This window comes from Staurois parvus, unplaced genomic scaffold, assembly GCF_062004578.1.
Source record: "Staurois parvus isolate SC_StPar_1 unplaced genomic scaffold, SC_StPar_1.0 ptg001291l, whole genome shotgun sequence".
NCBI lineage: Eukaryota > Metazoa > Chordata > Amphibia > Anura > Ranidae > Staurois > Staurois parvus.
In genome coordinates, this window is record NW_028319087.1 from 299,476 (window position 1) to 319,525 (window position 20,050).

General features: G+C 44.9%; 1 protein-coding gene across 4 annotated transcripts in view; it reads right to left on the bottom strand.

The window, feature by feature from the left end:
* Positions 1 to 7,997: 7,997 nt before the first annotated feature.
* The window catches only part of IFT56 (intraflagellar transport 56), a 555,685-nt gene continuing 543,632 nt past the window's right edge, over positions 7,998 to 20,050 (bottom strand). For all 4 annotated transcript variants that reach the window (XM_089660945.1, XM_089660944.1, XM_089660942.1 and 1 more), the window contains 2 exons: positions 10,462 to 10,595; positions 7,998 to 8,244 (listed from right to left, as the gene is read on the bottom strand). In XM_089660945.1, the coding sequence (XP_089517071.1) occupies positions 8,133 to 8,244; positions 10,462 to 10,595 (246 nt within the window). In that variant the 3' untranslated portion in view covers positions 7,998 to 8,132. The remainder of the gene's footprint in view (positions 8,245 to 10,461; positions 10,596 to 20,050) is intronic.

The following is a 20,050-nucleotide window of genomic DNA, read 5'->3' on the forward strand; positions in this document are numbered from 1 at the left end:
CTGTGCATGCTGCTGGAATACTCTATCTCCCTGAAAGCCGCTGGGAGGCTCGGGTGGGGGAGACCGAGCTTCCACAGCCATCCCCGCTGCGCACTCTGCAGACCCCCAAAAGGTCAGGACTGTAGCCCTCTGCAATACCCCAGTGTTGGGAGTACCCGCTGCCCTCCGCTGAATGTCCCAGGGTGGGAGTCTCCACAGCTCTGCATGAGCCTCCTCCTCAAAGGTCAGACCCCACAGCTGAAACCCTACCTGAGACCCTCCAGCTGAGGGGACACTGCCTGCCAGCTACCTGAGACCCCCAAGCTAAGGGGAGACTGTCTGACCCTACCTGAGACCCTCCAGCTGAGGGGACACTGCCTGCCAGCTACCTGAGACCTCCCAAGCTAAGGGGAGACCGCCTGACCCTACCTGGGACCCTCCAGCCGAGGAGTGAGTTGCCTGCCTGTTGCCCGAGTTCCCTGCCCAGGGGTAGATTGCCGCCTGTTGCCCGAGACCCCTGCCCAGGTAGATTGCCACCTGTTGCCCGAGACCCCAGTCCAGGGGTAGGTTGCCGCCTGTTGCCCGAGACTCCAATCTGCTGTGCAATCACGGAGGGAGCCGAGCTGAGGCGGGGACCCTCATGACCAGGCTCTGCCTGGGACCCCCCAAGCCTAGGGGGGAGATCACCTGCCTGCTGCCCGAGACCCCAGTCCAGGGGTAGATCGCCTGCCTGCTGCCCGAGACCCCAGTCCAGGGGGGGAAGATTGTTTGCCTGCTGCCGAAGACCCCAGTCCAAAGGAGGGGGGAAGACCGCACAAGCCACCCTGCCGGAGACCCGCGTCTGTCCCAGGCCTCCAACAGGTATCTGTGTCTTACTTTCTTATCCCTGGGGGACCAGACACCCTGTCGGATCCGTGGGCACATGCTTTCCCGTTTTACCTGAACTGCTGCTGGGACGATCCCGTTTTATCCGAACTGTTCCTGTGATGACCCTTGCCCCTTGTGAGATTACAATCCGCCACAGAGACTCTTCCTTTGCCCTTGGTGCTGGACTACAGGTGTCTTAGCCCCTCCTCGCTGTCACCCCCCTATTGGCAAGACCCCCCGTGCCAGGAATCGTCCCTAGTTTGCGCACAGATCACCCTTCCTGCCATTTCCCCATTGAGTGACTGTCATTTTGTGGTCTCAATAAAGCTTTGTGCGTTCTCCATCTTCTCTGTGTGTTCTGTCCTGCCTACGCTTCCGTCACACTAGTATAAGGGAATCGTGCAACCACAGCCTGAAACACTTTAGCAAGGAGGCTGTGGGGAACCAGTTGCACAGATGGAGCAGATGTGAGGGATGTTACTACTCTGCCTAGGTGTTTTGTTCTTGTGCCTGGAATTAGGCTTTACCAATGAGATAGCACATCTGTGTTCTTATTAGTGGAATATACAAATGTACCGCACTTCACTTGTACCTAGACAGCCTGCTTATCCTTGTTAGCTCAATGTATGTGAATACCATTTAACTGAACATAAAAGAAAAACAAAACACAGTCCACTAGGTAGTGCAGGTTCAGCAAGTCATTGCTTTTGAAGTGTAATTTTATTACTTTTTTTATTAAAAGGTGTTTGCTGCACTATCTGGTGTGCTGTATCTTCTATGTTCATTTATATGGCCTTCAGATACAGGTGAAACTCGAAAAATTAGAATATCGTGCAAAAGTTCATTTATTTCAGTAATGCAACTTAAAAGGTGAAACTAATATATGAGATAGACTCATTACATGCAAAGCAAGATAGTTCAAGCTGTGATTTGTCATAATTGTGATGATTATGGCTTACAGCTCATGAAAACCCCAAATCCACAATCTCAGAAAATTAGAATATTACCTGCAATCAATAAAACAAGGATTGTACATAGAACAATATCGGACCTCTGAAAAGTATAAGCATGCATGCATGTACTCAGTACTTGGTTTGGGCCCCTTTTGCAGCAATTACTGCCTCAATGAGGCGTGGCATGGAAGCTATCAGCCTGTGGCACTGCTGAGGTGTTATGGAAGACCAGGATGCTTCAATAGCGGCCTTCAGCTCTTCTGCATTGTTCAGTCTCATGTCTCTCATCTTTCTCTTGGCAATGCCCCATAGATTCTCTATGGGGTTCAGGTCAGGCGAGTTTGCTGGCCAATCAAGCACAGTAATCCCACGGTCACTGAACCAGGTTTTGGTGCTTTTGGCAGTGTGGGCATGTGCCAAGTCCTGCTGGAAAATGAAGTCAGCATCCCCATAAAGCTTGTCTGCAGAAGGAAGCATGAAGTGCTCCAAAATCTCCTTGTAGATGGCTGCGTTGACCCTGAACTTAATCACGCTCAGTGGACCAACACCAGCAGATGACATTGCTCCCCAAATCAACACAGACTGTGGAAACCTCACACTGGACTTCAAGCATCTTGCAGTGTGTGCCTCTCCATTCTTCCTCCATACTCTGGGTCCTTGGTTTCCAAATGAGATGCAAAAGTTGCTCTCATCAGAAAAGAGGACTTTGGACCACTGAGCAACAGACCAGGTTTGTTTTTCTTTAGCCCAGGTAAGACGCTTCTGACGTTGTTTGTTGTTCAGGAGCGGCTTGACAAGAGGAATACGAAATTTGAAGCTCATGTCCAGGATCCATCTGTGTGTGGTGGCTCTTGATGCACTAACTCCAGCCTCAGTCCACTCCTTGTGAAAGTCCCCAACACTTTTGAATGACCTTTTCCTGACAATCCTCTCCAGACTGCGGTCATCCCTGCTGCTTGTGCACCTTTTTATTCCACACTTTTCCCTTCCACATAACTTTCTATTAATGTGCTTTGATACAGCACTTTGGGAACATCCAACTTCTTTTGCAATTGCCTTTTGAGGCTTTCCCTCCTTATGGAGGGTGTCAATGATGGTTTTCTGCACAACTGTCAGGTCAGCAGTCTTTCCCATGATTGTGATTCCTACTGAACCAGACTGAGAGACCATTTAAAGGCTCAGGAACCCTTTGCAGGTGTTATGGCTTAATTAGCTGTTTAGAGTGGGACACTTTGAGCCGAGAATATTGCACCTTTTCACAATATTCTAATTTTCTGAGATTGTGGATTTGGGGTTTTCATGAGCTGTAAGCCATAATCATCATAATTATGACAAATCACGGCTTGAACTATCTTGCTTTGCATGTAATGAGTATCCCATATATTAGTTTCACCTTTTAATTTGCATTACTGAAATAAATGAACTTTTGCACGATATTCTAATTTTTCGAGTTTCACCTGTATACACAGAGCTAGCAAGGATAAGCAATGAAGTGTGGTACATTTGACTATTCTGGAGTTTGATGGCCTGATGTATAATCTCAAATTTCACCCCAGTATTACTTTTTACTGCTAAATTACCCCACGGCATCCAATCAACTATCACTTCAGAGAGGTAACAGACATATCTGTTCAGTCCCAACTTATCTGAAACTGGCAAATTTATGTTTAATTCCTAATACAGAATTATAAACAGCTACATTGGTAACACATTTATGATATTGTTTCACTATGTTGCATCCCTTTATTAGCAACATTCACACTAATGTGACTCCAAAGTTGTGCGATTTCGAGTGTGACTTTGGAGGACAGGTAAGTGCCGTTATATTAAAATTCAGCAGCTACAGTATTTGTAGCTGCTGAATTTAAATTTTTTTTGGGGAGCCTCTGAGCTCCTCTTTAAAGTGGTTCCAAAGGCAGAATGTTTTTTTTTTACCTTAATGCATTCTTTGCATCAAGGTAAAAACCCTTCTCTGTGTGGCTCCCCTCCCAGCCCCCCCTTACTTATCTGAGCCTTATCTCGATACAGCGTTTTGCCCGAGAGCAGAGGCTCTTCAAAGCAGCAGTAGATCCATTGGCTCCCACTATTGTCACTCAGAGCCTGTGAGGAGAGAGTGGGGGGGCCGGCTGAGACATGCTGTGTGTGTCAATGGACACATAAAACACAGCTCGGGAGCGAGCCTGCATGAGGGTCCCTATAGCAAGCAGTGCTAAGGGGGCAATCAGATGGGAGGAGGAGCCAGCACAGGGGGAAAATGGGGGGCCAGAAGAGGAGGATCGGGGCTGGTCTGGGCAAAACCACTGCACAGAGCAGGTTTCCATACAAAAGCGTAGTTTTCACGGGGACTGTAATCTCAGAGTTAGACCGCGTCCCTCAACAGGGCAAGTTACTAGGAGTCATATATGAGCCCAACAATACAGCTCCAAGTGTGACGGAAGTATTGTCCTTCCGTTGTGCAAACCACCAGCAGATTGTCCCAAGGAGCACAGAGCAGGTAAGTGGTTTCCCCTTGCGGTTCCCTTGTGGCGGTGTTTTAAACAAAGTGCAGGGACTCTTTTCCTGCAGGAAAAAAAGACACAGCAGCCTATTCAAATGAATGAGCTGCTGTGCCCATGCAAACGCCACAACCAGAACCACACAGATATGAACCTTGCCTAAAGTAATAACAGAATAATCTTAACACTGAAACCTTGTGCTTAATTATAGCATGGTCAGAGCTAAAGCACTAATATGGGAAAGAGTTCTTGCATTTGATACGGAATGCTATGTGGCAGTAAAACAGTTTTCTAGCTAAAATTGGATTTCTGCACTGTAAAAATCATTTTCCTAAAGTTCACTGAGGGAAACTGGATTCATAGACAGTTGTGTTATACTGCCACCTACAGGAGAATCTGGAAACTGGCAAACAAAAAACAGTGACCTGTCTGGTATAACCACTTCCAGTATGCCTCAGTTTTGTGACAAAGCAGTGCCAGGAGAAAGACCATAAACACAGAGGGCTGGGGCCTGTGTCCCTCAATGAACTCCAAGTCCACTTACGAACTCATGGAGCCACCAGAGAATTCATAGCTTCCGCAAAAGGATCCCTGCACCTAAGGATAAACCTGTCCAGTTTATTGTTGAACCTGGAGGCAAGCAGTCCTTCACCTCCTGAATAGTAGTCAGGTAGTCTGCCTGCTAATTGCCTATGCCTGGAGTTTTAAAGGCTGAAAAGGCTAAAATATGAAGTTCTGTCCAGAGAATCTTTTCTAGTTCTCTTGCCATAGCAAAACGTCTTGTTCTTCCTTGATGGTTGATGCCAATGCTGTGGCATTTTCCGAAGGGATGCTGATCAAAGACCCTCCAGTCAGGATGTCCAGCAATGTAGAAACAATCAAATCACTTGAATCTCCATAATGTTGACTGGGAGATGGGATTCTAAGTCCCCTGCATAAACAAAGTGTCTAAGACCCTCGTCCTTTGTGATGATCTTCAAAAAGATCAGAAGAAAGGATTCTCCAACTGCAGAGCTTGATTCCTGAACCACCAGGTAAGAGACAACATGGTTCTTGGAATGAGGTGAAGGTCTGCAGATCTGTGTAATGACACTAGAAGATTAGGAAACATGAACCAGGGAGGGAGTTATAAGCAAAACTCTAGTTTGTACCCTATGGAAACCACCTCCTGTACACAGGCATCTAATATGCTGTTTGTTCTGGTGTCCACAAAAGACTAACAGATGTACCCACTTTTGGAAAGTGGGGGTGCCCCTTCAAACCTAAGAGGACCTGTCTGCAGCTAAGGGTTTGTAGTGAAACTGGGGTCTTGGCTTGGGTTTTGCCATAGAGACTGAAGCTTGGGAGTGACGAAAGGGACTTGACCTCAGAGGGTGGGTGATTCTTCCCAGCTTAAGGCTTAGACTTCTTCTGCTAGGGTAATTGAGTACTCTTAGCCCCAGTGACATTATTGATGAGGATGTCAAACGCAGCTCTCAAGAGATGCTGTCCTATAAAGGGAATGCATGGTAAATGCTTTTTACATGCTTGCTTTGAAGCACATTTCAACCAAAGAGTTCTCTGCATGTTAACTAATAAGAGACTCAGAGGAAGTAAGGCAGAAGACTACTAACCTATCTACACAGTAGTGCAGGGATCTATCGGTTCCACAGTAAGAGGATCAGTGTTCTCATGAGTTTAGTTCATTCCTCTAATGTTTGACACATAATGGCCATAGCAGGTTGAAATGCAGAGCCTGTTAGAGAAAATGAGGTATTCAGAGTCTCCAAACATTTAAGGAATATGTTACACCAACATTTCATATTCCCGGTATGTGTCTGTTGTACCATGTACTTGTGTTAAAAAGTATCCTGTTCCCTTTGTATTGCTTCCTTTGTGTTAAATACTTGGTGATCCTGCCAGTCCCCTTGCTTTCCTATTTCAAACTGACAACGCTTGGCATAGAAGCATGTGTGGTCAGATTTCTGGCTGTGCTGGGAAGATGTCCAGCTTGTCCTCCAATGGGCAAGACTTGTGCTGACAGCCCAACCCCCCCCCCCCCCCCGCACAGCATTCACTGGGAAGACTAGTGTGCTGGTGTTTCTCCACTCCACCTCTCCAAGTCCCTTATGCAGCTGAAAAAAGAGGTTATGTGATCACTTATTAAAAAAGAAAAAACGGGGATTTATAATGTGTGTGTTTTTTTTACTATATATACATAAATGTTTTGCCTTTCATTTTAATTTTAAACTGACTGGTTGTTTTACAAGGTGAGGGTTCACATATACTTTAATCATTGGGATCTTTATACTGGTGCATCCTCTACAGAAATCGTCTTTGGTTTATTAAGACAGGAAACTGGTAGATCGACTTATTTCCTAATAGGCCTTCTCAAATGAGTAATGAATTGCAAATTATTTTGGAAATGTAATAGTTTACTAGGCATTTCCCAGACAATATACAGCATGTCTGGGAATAGCCTGTAAGCCAGTACATGGGAAATGCTTTATTAGGCTTAGCTGCCTCTGCTGGATTCTAGACTGGTACCAGCTCTGGTGGAGGTTACATGTTGCTCCTCCTTTTTTAAGTTGGCACATATTGCATCAATAAGAGTTACAATTATCTTCCTAAGCATGTCAGTTATGGTGGCTGCCTGCCATAGCTCAGGAACAAGTTTACGTAGTTGCGATTTGTGAGACTCTTCAACAGATAGAGCATTTGCAATTTAAAGTTTAAAGGCCACTAAGGCAGAGGGCAGGTCAGATAAGGACCCTGAAGGGGAAGGTGTAGAGGTATCCTTATGCCCTTTGATGTCAAAGCCAGCAATCAACATTACAATTAGGCCCAAAACAAACCTGCATCACTGCAGAAGAATCTGCCCAGATTAGAAACAGACACAGCAGAGCTAAGAAAGACAAAGTAGGAATTTATGGACTCAACATGGGGACAATGTTCCAGGTTGTCAGTGGCAAACCCTTGAGAGGGGACACTACAGGCCGCCCCAGAACCATTACTGGATTGTGAGCCGGAGGGACCCATTGCAGTGGGACTGCTCCTCCCAAGTTTGGGATCTGACATGCTTCACCTCATGCAGGGAAACCTTTGCTCTAATACAAGGTGAAAGCACTCACAAGCTGACTGCTGTAAGTAGAAGTTCGAATGGCCAGAGGTGACCAGGCCTCTGCAAGTTAAGCCGCATGTATCTTGTGAAAAGAAGCAGTGGGGGGAAGGTGCTGCCTCACATTAAATGGCAGTGACAGGAACACGGAGTGTGCATGCACAATATTCCACCTTAGTCTTAGTAATAAGAGCTGCCCAAGTTTCTAATAAACAAAACAGCACCCAACCAACATGGCCTACACAGAAAATGAGTCTTCAAAGACTGGGTTACACCAAAGGCTGTGCTACAGGTCTAGACCTGAAAAGCACTCTGTGGCTAACTAATGCAGTACACTGAGGCGTGGAAAGTTTCACAATGCAGTGCTTGAACATCACATTTCAGACAGGTCCCACTACTATCCAAATGGGGTTTGGGTAGGACATCCAAAGCTTAGTTGAACTAAATAAATGTTTTTTTGTTTACCAATGTCCAAATCCTCCTGTAGTCAGCAGTATATCCCAATTGGCTTGGAATCTTGTGTTCCTCAATGAATTAGAAAGAAATTGTAGTTATAGGCAGAGTTAGGACTTGATTATGAAAATAAACTAGCCCATGACTTCTAAATGTATAAAGTTGTGTTTTATTATTTATTTATGCAATATGATATAAAAATACATTTTGGATACAATTCCAATGGATACAATTTGCAGAGCTTCTTCTATTACTCTTCAGAAAGATCTTGTCAAATGTAAAGGTCAGTTATACTGGCACACGGTTATCCTTGCCCCATTTCTTCATTATTCGAATGATATATTCTACCTGAGTACTACCTGTACTCCTCAGCAAGTGAAGCACTTCTGTCAGTGTTTCTCTAAAACAAATTAATAAAGACATACACAATTACATAAAAATGTTGAAAAGCACAGATCCAATCATTCCAATCTGTTTTAGGTTTACTGCTGTTTAGATGCATTTTACACAGTTTAGGTGTATGAAAAATAAAATATTAGACTTTAATTTGGATTGTGTTTTTCACAATACAGTACTTCAAATGCTAATAAATGATCATATTCAAGTTATTTTGTACTGCAGAGTAGACCAAAAAGCTGTGGCTTCTACATTGTGAGACAAAGTACTTTCATCTGTGCCATGGGATATATACATTAGTAATACAATCCTTTCCTATTAGCAGTTTCTCACTGCAGTGTATCTGTAAGTTCTCTGGCATTGTATTTACAAGGTCAAACGGAACCAGTGCGGAAAACTGCAGCAGTGATGAAAGGAGCATGGACCTTTTAGTGCTGGAAAGAGAAAAAGTCTAGGAGACAGATCTGCCATACAATGCATGGATACTGTGCATACTACGACATTATGTCAAGAGCTCCTGCATCGTGGCCAAGTTTAGTTCCGCTTTATGAGTTTCACCTGAAAAAAAAAAAAAAAAGCCAGCAGCTACAAAAATTGCAGCTGCTGACTTTTAAAATACAGACACTTACCTGTCCCTCAGTCCAACGGTGTCCTCACCACCGCTGGTTTCACTAGCCAGCTTCATTCCCTGGTGCCGGCATCTTCAGTGTGGGCACCCAGCTGTGAAGCTTGCGGCTTTCGCTTCCGATCCGCTAGGCGATCGCAGCGGAAGTGGGAGTGGGTACCTGTCAAATTCCTGTAGCCACTCCCCAAAGGTGCCAATCTTTAATGGGGAGCGAGGGACAAAGGCTTAAGGCGGAACTTCCCCTTTTGGGTGGAGCTCCACTTTAAATTAATGACACCCCAAATGCAGGTCACAAACGCAGTGTGTTTGCCCACACTGGATCGCATGGTACAGAAGTACTGTTATTCTTAGTGCATGCACTACTTTTAGTGTGGTGCGGTGTGATTTCAGCCCATTCAAAATAAATAGGCTGAATTTGCACCACAGAGAACTACATGTGCATTGTACAGGAACACACAAGTTCCTATGAGATTCCCGATATAGACTGGCCCTCTAGGCATGTCGTGAAAGATTACTGTCAAAGCTGCTTGTGCTCTCAACTATAAAGTCATTAATTGGCTATTGTCATAACTGATCACATGTGCAGCACCATGGCAACTGCAGAATAAACAGAAGTTAAAATGGCAGCTTTCTTTGCTAAAATGGATAGGAGAGTTTAGTTCCACTTTACCCTGAAATTTAACACTTAATCACACGTAATACCTAACTCCTCCTCTTAACCTAATTACCAACTCTGAAACTTAACTCTTCTACTACATTCACCCGAACCTTTGCATATGACAGCAGCCAAACGCCAGTTACACTTGAAAAATTTAAATATTGCCTGCAGATAGGTGCAGTTTGTAAATGAGTTTAGCTGCAGATAGCTGCTTTAATTGCATCAGCATTTTCATGCATGTTTTCCCAATATCCAATTCTTGGAGGATGTTATACACCAAGCACCTCCTCTTCCTCTTTGTGGGTAGTTTAATGAGCAAGGAGATAGAGCTGTGCAACTGAAATGGAGTACAGAAAAGGGGAAGAGTGTCAATTTCTGGTGCTAAACACACTGAAGCAGTCCCCCTGTCACAAAAGCGCAGCAGGTGAGGTCGCTCCACTGACATCGCTTGTGTTTGTATGGTGATCTCAATTTTTTTCTTTCAGCCCTCTGGGTTGAAAAAGAAAAAAACTAGATGTGTCTACCAGGAATTACTGTATGTAAACCAGCAATGAACTTTTCTTATTCATTTTGTTGTATCTGTTCAATAGGTGACAAAAATACCCACTGATCCTGTAAGGGAAATCCAAAGCTGTTTTGTGTACTCAGCTAACAGATAATAAAAGTGCAAAGTTGCAAAAATGGTCCAGCTGCCTCAGGTTAAAATTGGAGTGGAGTGCCTAGCAGTAAAAGGGTTAAAATAATGTATCAAAGCTGTATAAAAAGTGTACAGAAAGCTAAATTTAAAGGTAATTATTTAAATTACAGCTCTGCAGTATGCACATTCTATGCCCTATAAGTACTTTTCCTCAAAGTAAGAATGCTTTGTATTTGTTAGAACTACCTGCTAAAGACAGTTATAAATGACAGATTCTGGCCTGGTATTATGATATACTTACTTTGGTTCCCGGCCTGCTAAGATCATCTGAAAGATTCCAACACATGCGCCACGCTTTCCTTCCCAGTATTCAGGACTTGGATCTAGCCTTTCCAATACATCAAAAGCTTTTGCTGCATAGTAGAACTGACCCATCTATTAAAAAAAAGAAAAAAAAAAACCAAGAAAGGTAAGGCAGGCACAAGTCTTGCATAAGTAAGTTGAATTCTATTATAGGAATCTATAGATTACTGAATGTGTTATGCTTGGTATCGCACAACAAATGATTTACAACTTGAACTTTAGGACTACATTGTGTATTTATTAGAGCATATCTTCCCTTAGCCCCTGTAGCACACCCACCAGTGATGGGAGGATCAGACGGCTGCCCAGGGGACTCATTCCCCTTCCTGCACATTGGATTGCTTAACCACTTGCCTACTGGGCACGTTTACCCCCTTCCTGCCCAGACCAATTTTCAGCTTTCAGCGCTCTCATACTTTGAATGACAATCCTGCGGTCATGCAATGCTGTTCACAAACGAAATTTTTGTAATTTTTTAAAAACAAATAGAGCTTTCTTTTGGTGTTATTTAACCACTTGAGCCCCAGAGGATTTACCCCCCTTAATGACCAGGCCTTTTTTTGCTGTTTGGCGCTGCACTAATTCAAATGATAATTGCGCGGTCATGCAATGCTGTACCCAAACAAAATTTACGTCCTTTTTTTTACACAAATAGAGCTTTCTTTTGGTGGTATTTTATTACCTGTGCACTTTTTATTTTTTGCGCTATAAACAAAAAAACCATGAAAATTTTGAAAAAAACCAATATTTTCTACTTTCAGCTATAAAAAATATATCGTAAACTCAAAGTTAGTCATAAATTTAAGCCAAAATGTATTCTGCTACATGTTTTTGGTAAAAAAAATCCCAATAAGTGTATATTGATTGCTTTGTGTGAAAGTTATAGCATCTACACACTATGGTATAGATACTGTAATTTATGCCTTTTTTTGCTATACAGCGCTGCACTAACTCAAATGATAATTGCGCGGTCATGTAATGCTGCACCAAAACGAAAATTACGTCCTTTTTTTCACACAAATAGAGCTTTCTTTTGGTGGTATTTGATCACCTCTGCGCTTTTTATTTTTTACGCTATAAACAAAAAAAACACGAAAATTTTGAAAAAAAACAGTATTTTCTACTTTCAGCTATAAAAAATATATTGTAAACTCAAAGTTAGTCATAAATTTAAGCCAAAATGTATTCTGCTACATGTTTTTGGTAAAAAAAATCCCGTGCATTAGCGGGCAAACTGGCGCTATCTAGGAGGGGCGCTAACACTATCGGAAGTCACCAGTGACACTAATACAGTGATCAGTAAAAATCTGTTCACTGTAATCAATGACACTGGTGACAGGGCAGTGAAGGGGTTAACTGGGGGGGGCGATGAAGGGGTTAAATGGGATTTCTGGTGCACTAGCGGGCAAACTGGCGCTATCTGGGAGGGGCGCTAACACTATCGGAAGTCGCCAGCGACACTGATACAGTGATCAGTAAAAATCTGTTCACTGATCAATGACACTGGTGACAGGGCAGTGAAGGGGTCAACTCAGGGGGGGCGATCAAGGGGTTAGACAGGATTATTGGTGTATTAGCGGGCAATCTGGCGCTATCTGGGAGGGGCGCTAACACTATCGGAAGTTGCCAGCGACACTGATACAGTGATCAGTAATAATTGGTTCACTGATCAGTGACACTGGTGACAGGGCAGTGAAGGGGTTAACTGGGGGGGGGCGATCAAGGGGTTAAGCGGGATTACTGGTGTACTGGCGGGCAATCTGGTGCTATCAGGGAGGGGCGCTAACACTATCGGAAGTCGCCAGCGACACTGATACAGTGATCAGTAAAAATCGGTTCATTGATCAGTGACACTGGTGACAGGGCAGTGAAAGGGTTAACTGGGGGGGGGGATTAAGGGGTTAAATGGGATTACTGGTGTACTGGCGGGCAATCTGGCGCTATCTGGGAGGGGCGCTAACACTATCGGAAGTCGCCAGCAACACTGATACAGTGATCAGTAAAAATCGGTTCACTGATCAGTGACACTGGTGACAGGGCAGTGAAGGGGTTAACGGGGGGGGGGGGGAGATTAAGGGGTTAAACGGGATTACTGGTGTACTAGCGGGCAATCTGGCGCTATCTGGGAGGGGCGCTAACACTATCGGAAGTCGCCAGCGACACTGATACAGTGATCAGTAAAAATCGGTTCACTGATCAGTGACACTGGTGACAGGGCAGTGAAGGGGTTAACGGGGGGGGGGGGAGATTAAGGGGTTAAATGAGATTACTGGTGTACTAGCGGGCAATCTGGCGCTATCTGGGAGGGGCGCTAACACTATCGGAAGTCGCCAGCGACACTGATACAGTGATCAGTAAAAATTGGTTCACTGATCAGTGACACTGGTGACAGGGCAGTGAAGGGGTTAACTTGGGGGGGGGCGATCAAGGGGTTAAACGGGATTACTGGTGTACTGGCGGGAAATCTGGCGCTATCTGGGAGGGGCGCTAACACTATCGGAAGTCGCCAGCGACACTGATACAGTGATCAGTAAAAATCGGTTCACTGATCAGTGACACTGGTGACAGGGTAGTGAAGGGGTTAACTGGGGGGGGGGGGATTAAGGGGTTAAATGGGATTACTGGTGTACTAGCGTGCAATCTGGCGCTATCTGGGAGGGGCGCTAACACTATCGGAAGTCGCCAGCGACACTGATATAGTGATCAGTAAAAATTGGTTCACTGATCAGTGACACAGGTGACAGGGCAGTGAAGGGGTTAACTGGGGAGGGGGGCGATCAAGGGGTTAAACGGAATTACTGGTGTACTGGCGGGCAAACTGGTGCTATCTGGGAGGGGCGCTAACACTATCGGAAGTCGCCAGCGACACTGATGCAGTGATCAGTAAAAATTGGTTCACTGATCAGTGACACTGGTGACAGGGCAGTGAAGGGGTTAACTGGGGGGGCGATCAAGTGGTTAAACGGGATTACTGGTGTACTGGCGGGCAAACTGGCGCTATCTGGGAGGGGCGCTAACTCTATCGGAAGTCGCCAGCGACACTGATACAGTGATCAGTAAAAATTGGTTCACTGATCAGTGACACTGGTGACAGGGCAGTGAAGGGGTTAACTGGGGGGGGGGGGCGATCAAGGGGTTAAACGGGATTACTGGTGTACTGGCGGGAAATCTGGCGCTATCTGGGAGGGGCGCTAACACTATCGGAAGTCGCCAGCGACACTGATACAGTGATCAGTAAAAATCGGTTCACTGATCAGTGACACTGGTGACAGGGTAGTGAAGGGGTTAACTGGGGGGGGGGGGGATTAAGGGGTTAAATGGGATTACTGGTGTACTAGCGTGCAATCTGGCGCTATCTGGGAGGGGCGCTAACACTATCGGAAGTCGCCAGCGACACTGATATAGTGATCAGTAAAAATTGGTTCACTGATCAGTGACACAGGTGACAGGGCAGTGAAGGGGTTAACTGGGGAGGGGGGCGATCAAGGGGTTAAACGGAATTACTGGTGTACTGGCGGGCAAACTGGTGCTATCTGGGAGGGGCGCTAACACTATCGGAAGTCGCCAGCGACACTGATGCAGTGATCAGTAAAAATTGGTTCACTGATCAGTGACACTGGTGACAGGGCAGTGAAGGGGTTAACTGGGGGGGCGATCAAGTGGTTAAACGGGATTACTGGTGTACTGGCGGGCAAACTGGCACTATCTGGGAGGGGCGCTAACTCTATCGGAAGTCGCCAGCGACACTGATACAGTGATCAGTAAAAATTGGTTCACTGATCAGTGACACTGGTGACAGGGCAGTGAAGGGGTTAACTGGGGGGGGGCGATCAAGGGGTTAAACGGGATTACTGGTGTACTGGCGGGCAAACTGGCGCTATCTGGGAGGGGCGCTAACTCTATCGGAAGTCGCCAGCGACACTGATACAGTGATCAGTAAAAATCGCTTCACTGATCAGTGACACCGGTGACAGGGCAGTGAAGGGGTTAACTGGGGGGGGGGGCGATCAGGGGGTTAAATGTGTCCTAGAGTGTTCTAACTGTAGTGTAGTGCTTGTGTACTCACTTTTTGGATGTCTTCTTCTCTGTCTGGAACGGAATGTGTCCAGGCAGAGAAGAATGACATCATATCCTGCCCTGTGTATTTGTCAACACAGGACAGGATAGGACAGGGACCGATCATGTGATTTCAGCCAGAAATCACTGGCTGAAATCTAATGATTGATCCCTCCTGGATCAAATCGTGTCACCCGCGGGTCAGCGGGAGCGCGCGCGCGCCCCCTGCCGGCGAAAGTTTCGGGAGCGCGGAACCCGTTTTAAAATGTGGTTTTGCGCTCCACTGCCGCCCTGCACACGTATATACACAGTGGCAGGGCGGCAAGCGGTTAATCACCACTGGAGTTTGTATTTTTTGCTAAACAAAAAGACCAACAATTTTGAATAAAAAAAAGTTTCTTATTTTCTGCTATAAAGTTTTGTAAATAAGTAATTTTCCTCCTTCAGTGATGGGCACTGATGGGCAATGGTGAGACAGCACTGATGGGCACTGTTAGGCAGCACTGATTCAACTGATGGGCACTGATTGCCAGCACACATGGTCATTGATGGGCACTACTGGCCGCACTGATTGGGCTACACTGATCACCAGGACACTGATGATCAGTGCAGATGTCCCACTGTGAAATGCTGCTTACCGGCTCTCCTCTCCTCACGCGCTGTCAGCTAGTCACATGGTAAAAGCAGCTGCGACTGGCCCATTCCTTAGTCACGTAGATCAGCTTTGTCCGAAAGACACAGCGATCACAGATCGCGTGCAGTGCACGCCCCAGGGAGTGTGGTTCTGGGAGGACGTCCATGGATGCCCTCCCAGAATTAGCGGACCGTGCTGTAGCCGTCTTTTGGCTATAGTGCGGTCGGGGACTGGTTAAGGCTCTGCAGGAGCAACTGAAAGTGATACAGTGCATCCAGAAAATATTCACAGTGCTTAACTTTTGCCACATTTTGCTATGTTACAGCCTTATTCCAAAATGGATTAAACTAATTTTTTTACTCAACATTCTACAAACAATACCCCATATTGACATAGAGAAAGAAGTTTATTTTGAAATCTTTGCAATTTATTAAAAAAAATAAAAAACAGAAAAAGAAAAACCACATGAACATAAGTATTCACAGCCTTTGCTAAATACTTTGTTGAAGCACCTTTAGCACCAATTACAGCCTCAAGTTGTTTTGAGTATGATGTTACAAACTTGGTACACCTATTTTTGGGCAATTTCTCCCATTCTTTTTTGCAGTACCTCTCAAGCTGCATCAGGTTGGATGGGGAGCGTTGGTGCACAGCCATTTTCAGATCTCTCCAGAGATGTTCAATCGGGTTCAAGTCTGGGCTCTGGCTGGGCCACTCCAGGACATTCACAGAGTTGGCCCGTAGCCACTCCTTTGTTATGTGGGCTGTGTGCTTAGGGTTGTTGTTCTATTGAAAGATGAACCGTTGCCCCAGTCTAAGGTCCAGAGCGCTCTGGAACAGGTATGATGCTGCAACCACCATGCTTCACTGTAGGGATGGTATTGGCCAGGTGGTGAGTGATGCCTGGTTTCCTTCAGACATTATGCTTGGCATTTATGCCAAAGAGTTCAATCTTTGTTTCATCAGACTAGAGAGTTTTTGTTTCACCCTCAGGTGCCTTTTTGCAAACTCCAGGTGGGCTGCCATTTGCCTTTTACTGAGGAGTGGCTTCCGTCTGGCCACTCTACCATACAGGCCTGATTGGTGGAGAGCTGCAGAGATGGTTGTTCTGGAAGGTTCTCCTCTCTTCACAGAGAAATGTTGGAGCTCTTTCAGAGTGACCATGGGGTGCTTGGTTACCTCTCTGGCTAAGGCCATTCTCCCTTGATTGCTTATTTTGGCCGGGTGGCCGGCTCTGCTAAAGATTCCTGGTGGTTCCAAAATTCTTAAATTTATGGATGATGAAGGCCACTGTGCTCATTGGGACCTTCAATGCTGCAGAAATTTTTCTGTACCCTTTCCCAGATCTATGCCTTGATGCAATCCTATTTCAGAGGTCTATGGACAAATCCTTGGACTTCATGGCTTTGTTTGTGCTCTGACATGCACTGTTAACTGTGGGACCTTATATAGACAAGTTTATGCCTTTCCTAATCATGTCCAATCAACTGAATTTCATTTCCCACAGGTGGACTCCAATTAAGTTGTGGAAACATCTCAAGGATGATCAGTGGGAACAAGATGCACCAAAGCTCAATTTTGAGTGTCATGTTTACTAAATTGCAAAGATTTCAAAACAAACTTCGTTCATGTTGTCATTGTGGGGTATTGTTTGCAGAATGTTTAGGAAAAAAATTAATTGCATCCATTTTGCAATAAAGCTGTAACATAACAAAATGTGGCAAAAGTTAAGAGCTGTGAATACTTTCTGGATGTACTGTATTCTGACTGTCAGGCCCCAGTTGCAAAGCAGCACTGAGCCAAAGGAAGCTCTTCCAGGCTCCTCCATGGTTCTGATGTGTCATATGTCACGAGGTTGAGGGAAAGCCTAGGAGGACTTTGCCTTACTTTGGGTAAGGTGCCTCTCAGTTTTAAGGGTTTTGTATGGATTTTGCATGCAGGGAGCGAAGGGCAGTTGTTTGTGAGGAAGGGGAAATTTATGTTTATAGTACAGGTAAGGAAGAGGACGTTTTTGGTGGTGGGGGGTGGGATTGGATGGGATCCTTTATGATTGGAAGGAAAAGAAGTTAGGAATTTTTACTTTGTGGGTTGGAGGGGAGGGGTTTGTATGAAGAGAATATTAGTTCGGAGGGGGGATCTTTTAAATTATGGAGGTATCTTAATAGGAGCTGAGGGGATGTTCTTGAGCTCTGTACTCAGTGCACAGAGCCATACATTACATATGGCTAAACACTGTAGTCTATGCTGTGTGTTAAGTACTACTGACTACTGCACTCTAGCTGTTGGGATCATGCAAAGTACAGCACATGCAGGATGATGCAATGAACTATAGCAATATATATGTGGAATAGTACAGTCCTAACATGCCCTTAAAGTGGTTCTAAAGCCTAAACATTGTTACCTTTTTGCATTCCTGGCATTAAGATAAAAAAATGTTTAGGTTAAGGTATTGCACCCCCCCCCCCAATACTTAACTGAGCCTGATCTTGATCCAGCGCTGTGCACAAAAGCAGCGTCTCTTTCCTTTTCTAAGGGAAGAGCATGTCCAAATGAGTCGCAAATGTGACAGGAGTCACTTTGGGTGGGGGGCTCATGGAACCCAGCTTACTTTGCAGAGGTTGGGAGACCCGTCTCAGCTCCCCATATCCCTCTTATGTGCAAGTCACCCTGTGTCTCTTAGGGGCATAGGCTGACTAATGGACGTTGAGAATGCGGTTGGAATTACTTCAGATGGAACAGTAATATTTATCAGCTATATGAAGACAATTCCTGGTTGTTGATTCTGAACTACACATGCAAAATTGAAAGAGCTGATCATGCTGGCCTTGCCTCTACTCCAGTGTAGGAACCGGACCGTCTGCTCTGTAGTGAGATCCTAATTCATCAAACCATTGTCTAGGTGTGCATTCCCATTCACCTTTTGTTTTGATCATCCAGCTAGCTAACCTAGTTAACTTACTGTTTAGAGTGTTAAGTCTATTTCTGTATATACAGGTAGCTGTGTTTGCATATGATCATGTGATCAGTCCCAGTGTGTATTGTATAAAAAGCCTGTTTGACTTTAAAATAAAGAGTTCCGTTACAGCACATCTCTGCAAAACCCAAGAAAGTGTAACAACCTCAGGCTGGGCTCCAGCCAGGCTACGCCCCAATACATTTCATTCCATCCCAGAGCTTAAAAATGTGGCTCTCTTCTCCCCACTCTCACAGGCTTTGCTGAGAGCAGTGGGAGTCATTGGTTCCTGCTGCTTTCCATCAAATTCTGTGACGAGGGAGTGGGGGGCGGGATTGAACTCGCAAGGTGTGCCATGATAGGAAGCAGCTTCCTATGGTGGCACACCAAGAAGAGGAGGAGCCAGGAGCACCAATGGAGGACACAAGAAGAGGAGGATCGGGGGTGAAATTCAATCATACAGAGCAGATAAGTATAAACCGCTATGTTATTTAAAATGTGACTTTACAATCACTTTAGCTATTGCTATATATGCTGGAGACGCTCAAAGATTAGTGTTAGGATTGATACAGAGTTGCCTTGATGAGGCACTGCAGCTTCCACATATATTTGCAAATGTGCAACTAAAACAAATTGTTTTTAATGCAAATTGTTAGACAGTGTAATTTTCTTTACTAGCTAGCAAGTGTGCTTGGGATATGCACCTTGTTTTGTTTTGTGTAAAGCCTATCCATGTGCAACTTGCTCTAAAACCTAGCTATATACTAACATTTATAGGTAAGGTTGATCCAGGGAATAACCGATTGCCTCTCGGGGGATCAGGAAGGAAGTTTTTTCCCAGCGGGAGCAAACTGGATCGTGCTTTGCTGTGGTTTTTTTTGCCTTCCTCTGGATCAACTGTGGGTATAGGATTATAACTTTTTTTTCTATGGTTTAACTGGATGGACTTTTGTCTTTTTTCAGCCAGACTAACTATGTAACTATATATTGGGGCAGTTTCCATTTTTTTAAGCTTGCTGGATATGGCATGGGGACACATGGAAGCTTCCTAAAGATGCACACTGTGCAAAATGCATAGAGGCTTGAGCCGCACACATCACTTTTGGGCTTTCTCAGACATCACATCCAGTTTCTGGAATACACACCGGTTATGGTAATAGCGGTGTAGGGAGAGGGAACCCCCTAGTGAGCTGTCTGTGTTGTTGCCCCCTCTGGCACCTTCAATATGTGAGTGTATACAGTTTGTTCTATTTATTCTCACCTTTTACATAAAATCTACTGCACTACGAATATCTTTTTGGGCTTTTTTCTGAGACTTGTTTGGCAATGGAGGAGATGTATTAGTGGTGTATAAGCAGATTGGCTTCAAGGATCCTGCAGAAAGAAGTGCACATCCTACCTAACATATACAAGACGTAGTTCTGTATGCTTGCTGGTTACTCTGTTGCCCGATCTAATCTGGTGAGTGCACAATCTAGATAAATATGATGGTGGAACACAGTTGATTTTATAAGAAGATTTGGTCACAAGAATATGGTGTTTGTGAACTTTCCATTTATTATTTGGACATTACTATACTACTGCTTTATATATACTGTAACAGGGTTAGCTCGGCAGCGGGTGTGTGTGACCCCCTGGATGGGTGCACAACACAAAAAAAAAAATAGGCACAGCACAACAATAGTGGAGGTGAAAACAAACAGGTGCAATTTATTTACAATATTTACAGAAAAATTGATAAACAAAAAGAGACATCAAAATAAATCCTGGCCAACTTGGCTACTTACTGCAACAACAGCTTTTCCCTAGCTACCCACTAGGTACAGCCTGCTGCTATACCTAGTTGCTAGTACTGGGAGGTTAGCCACACAGGCTTTGGTCTCT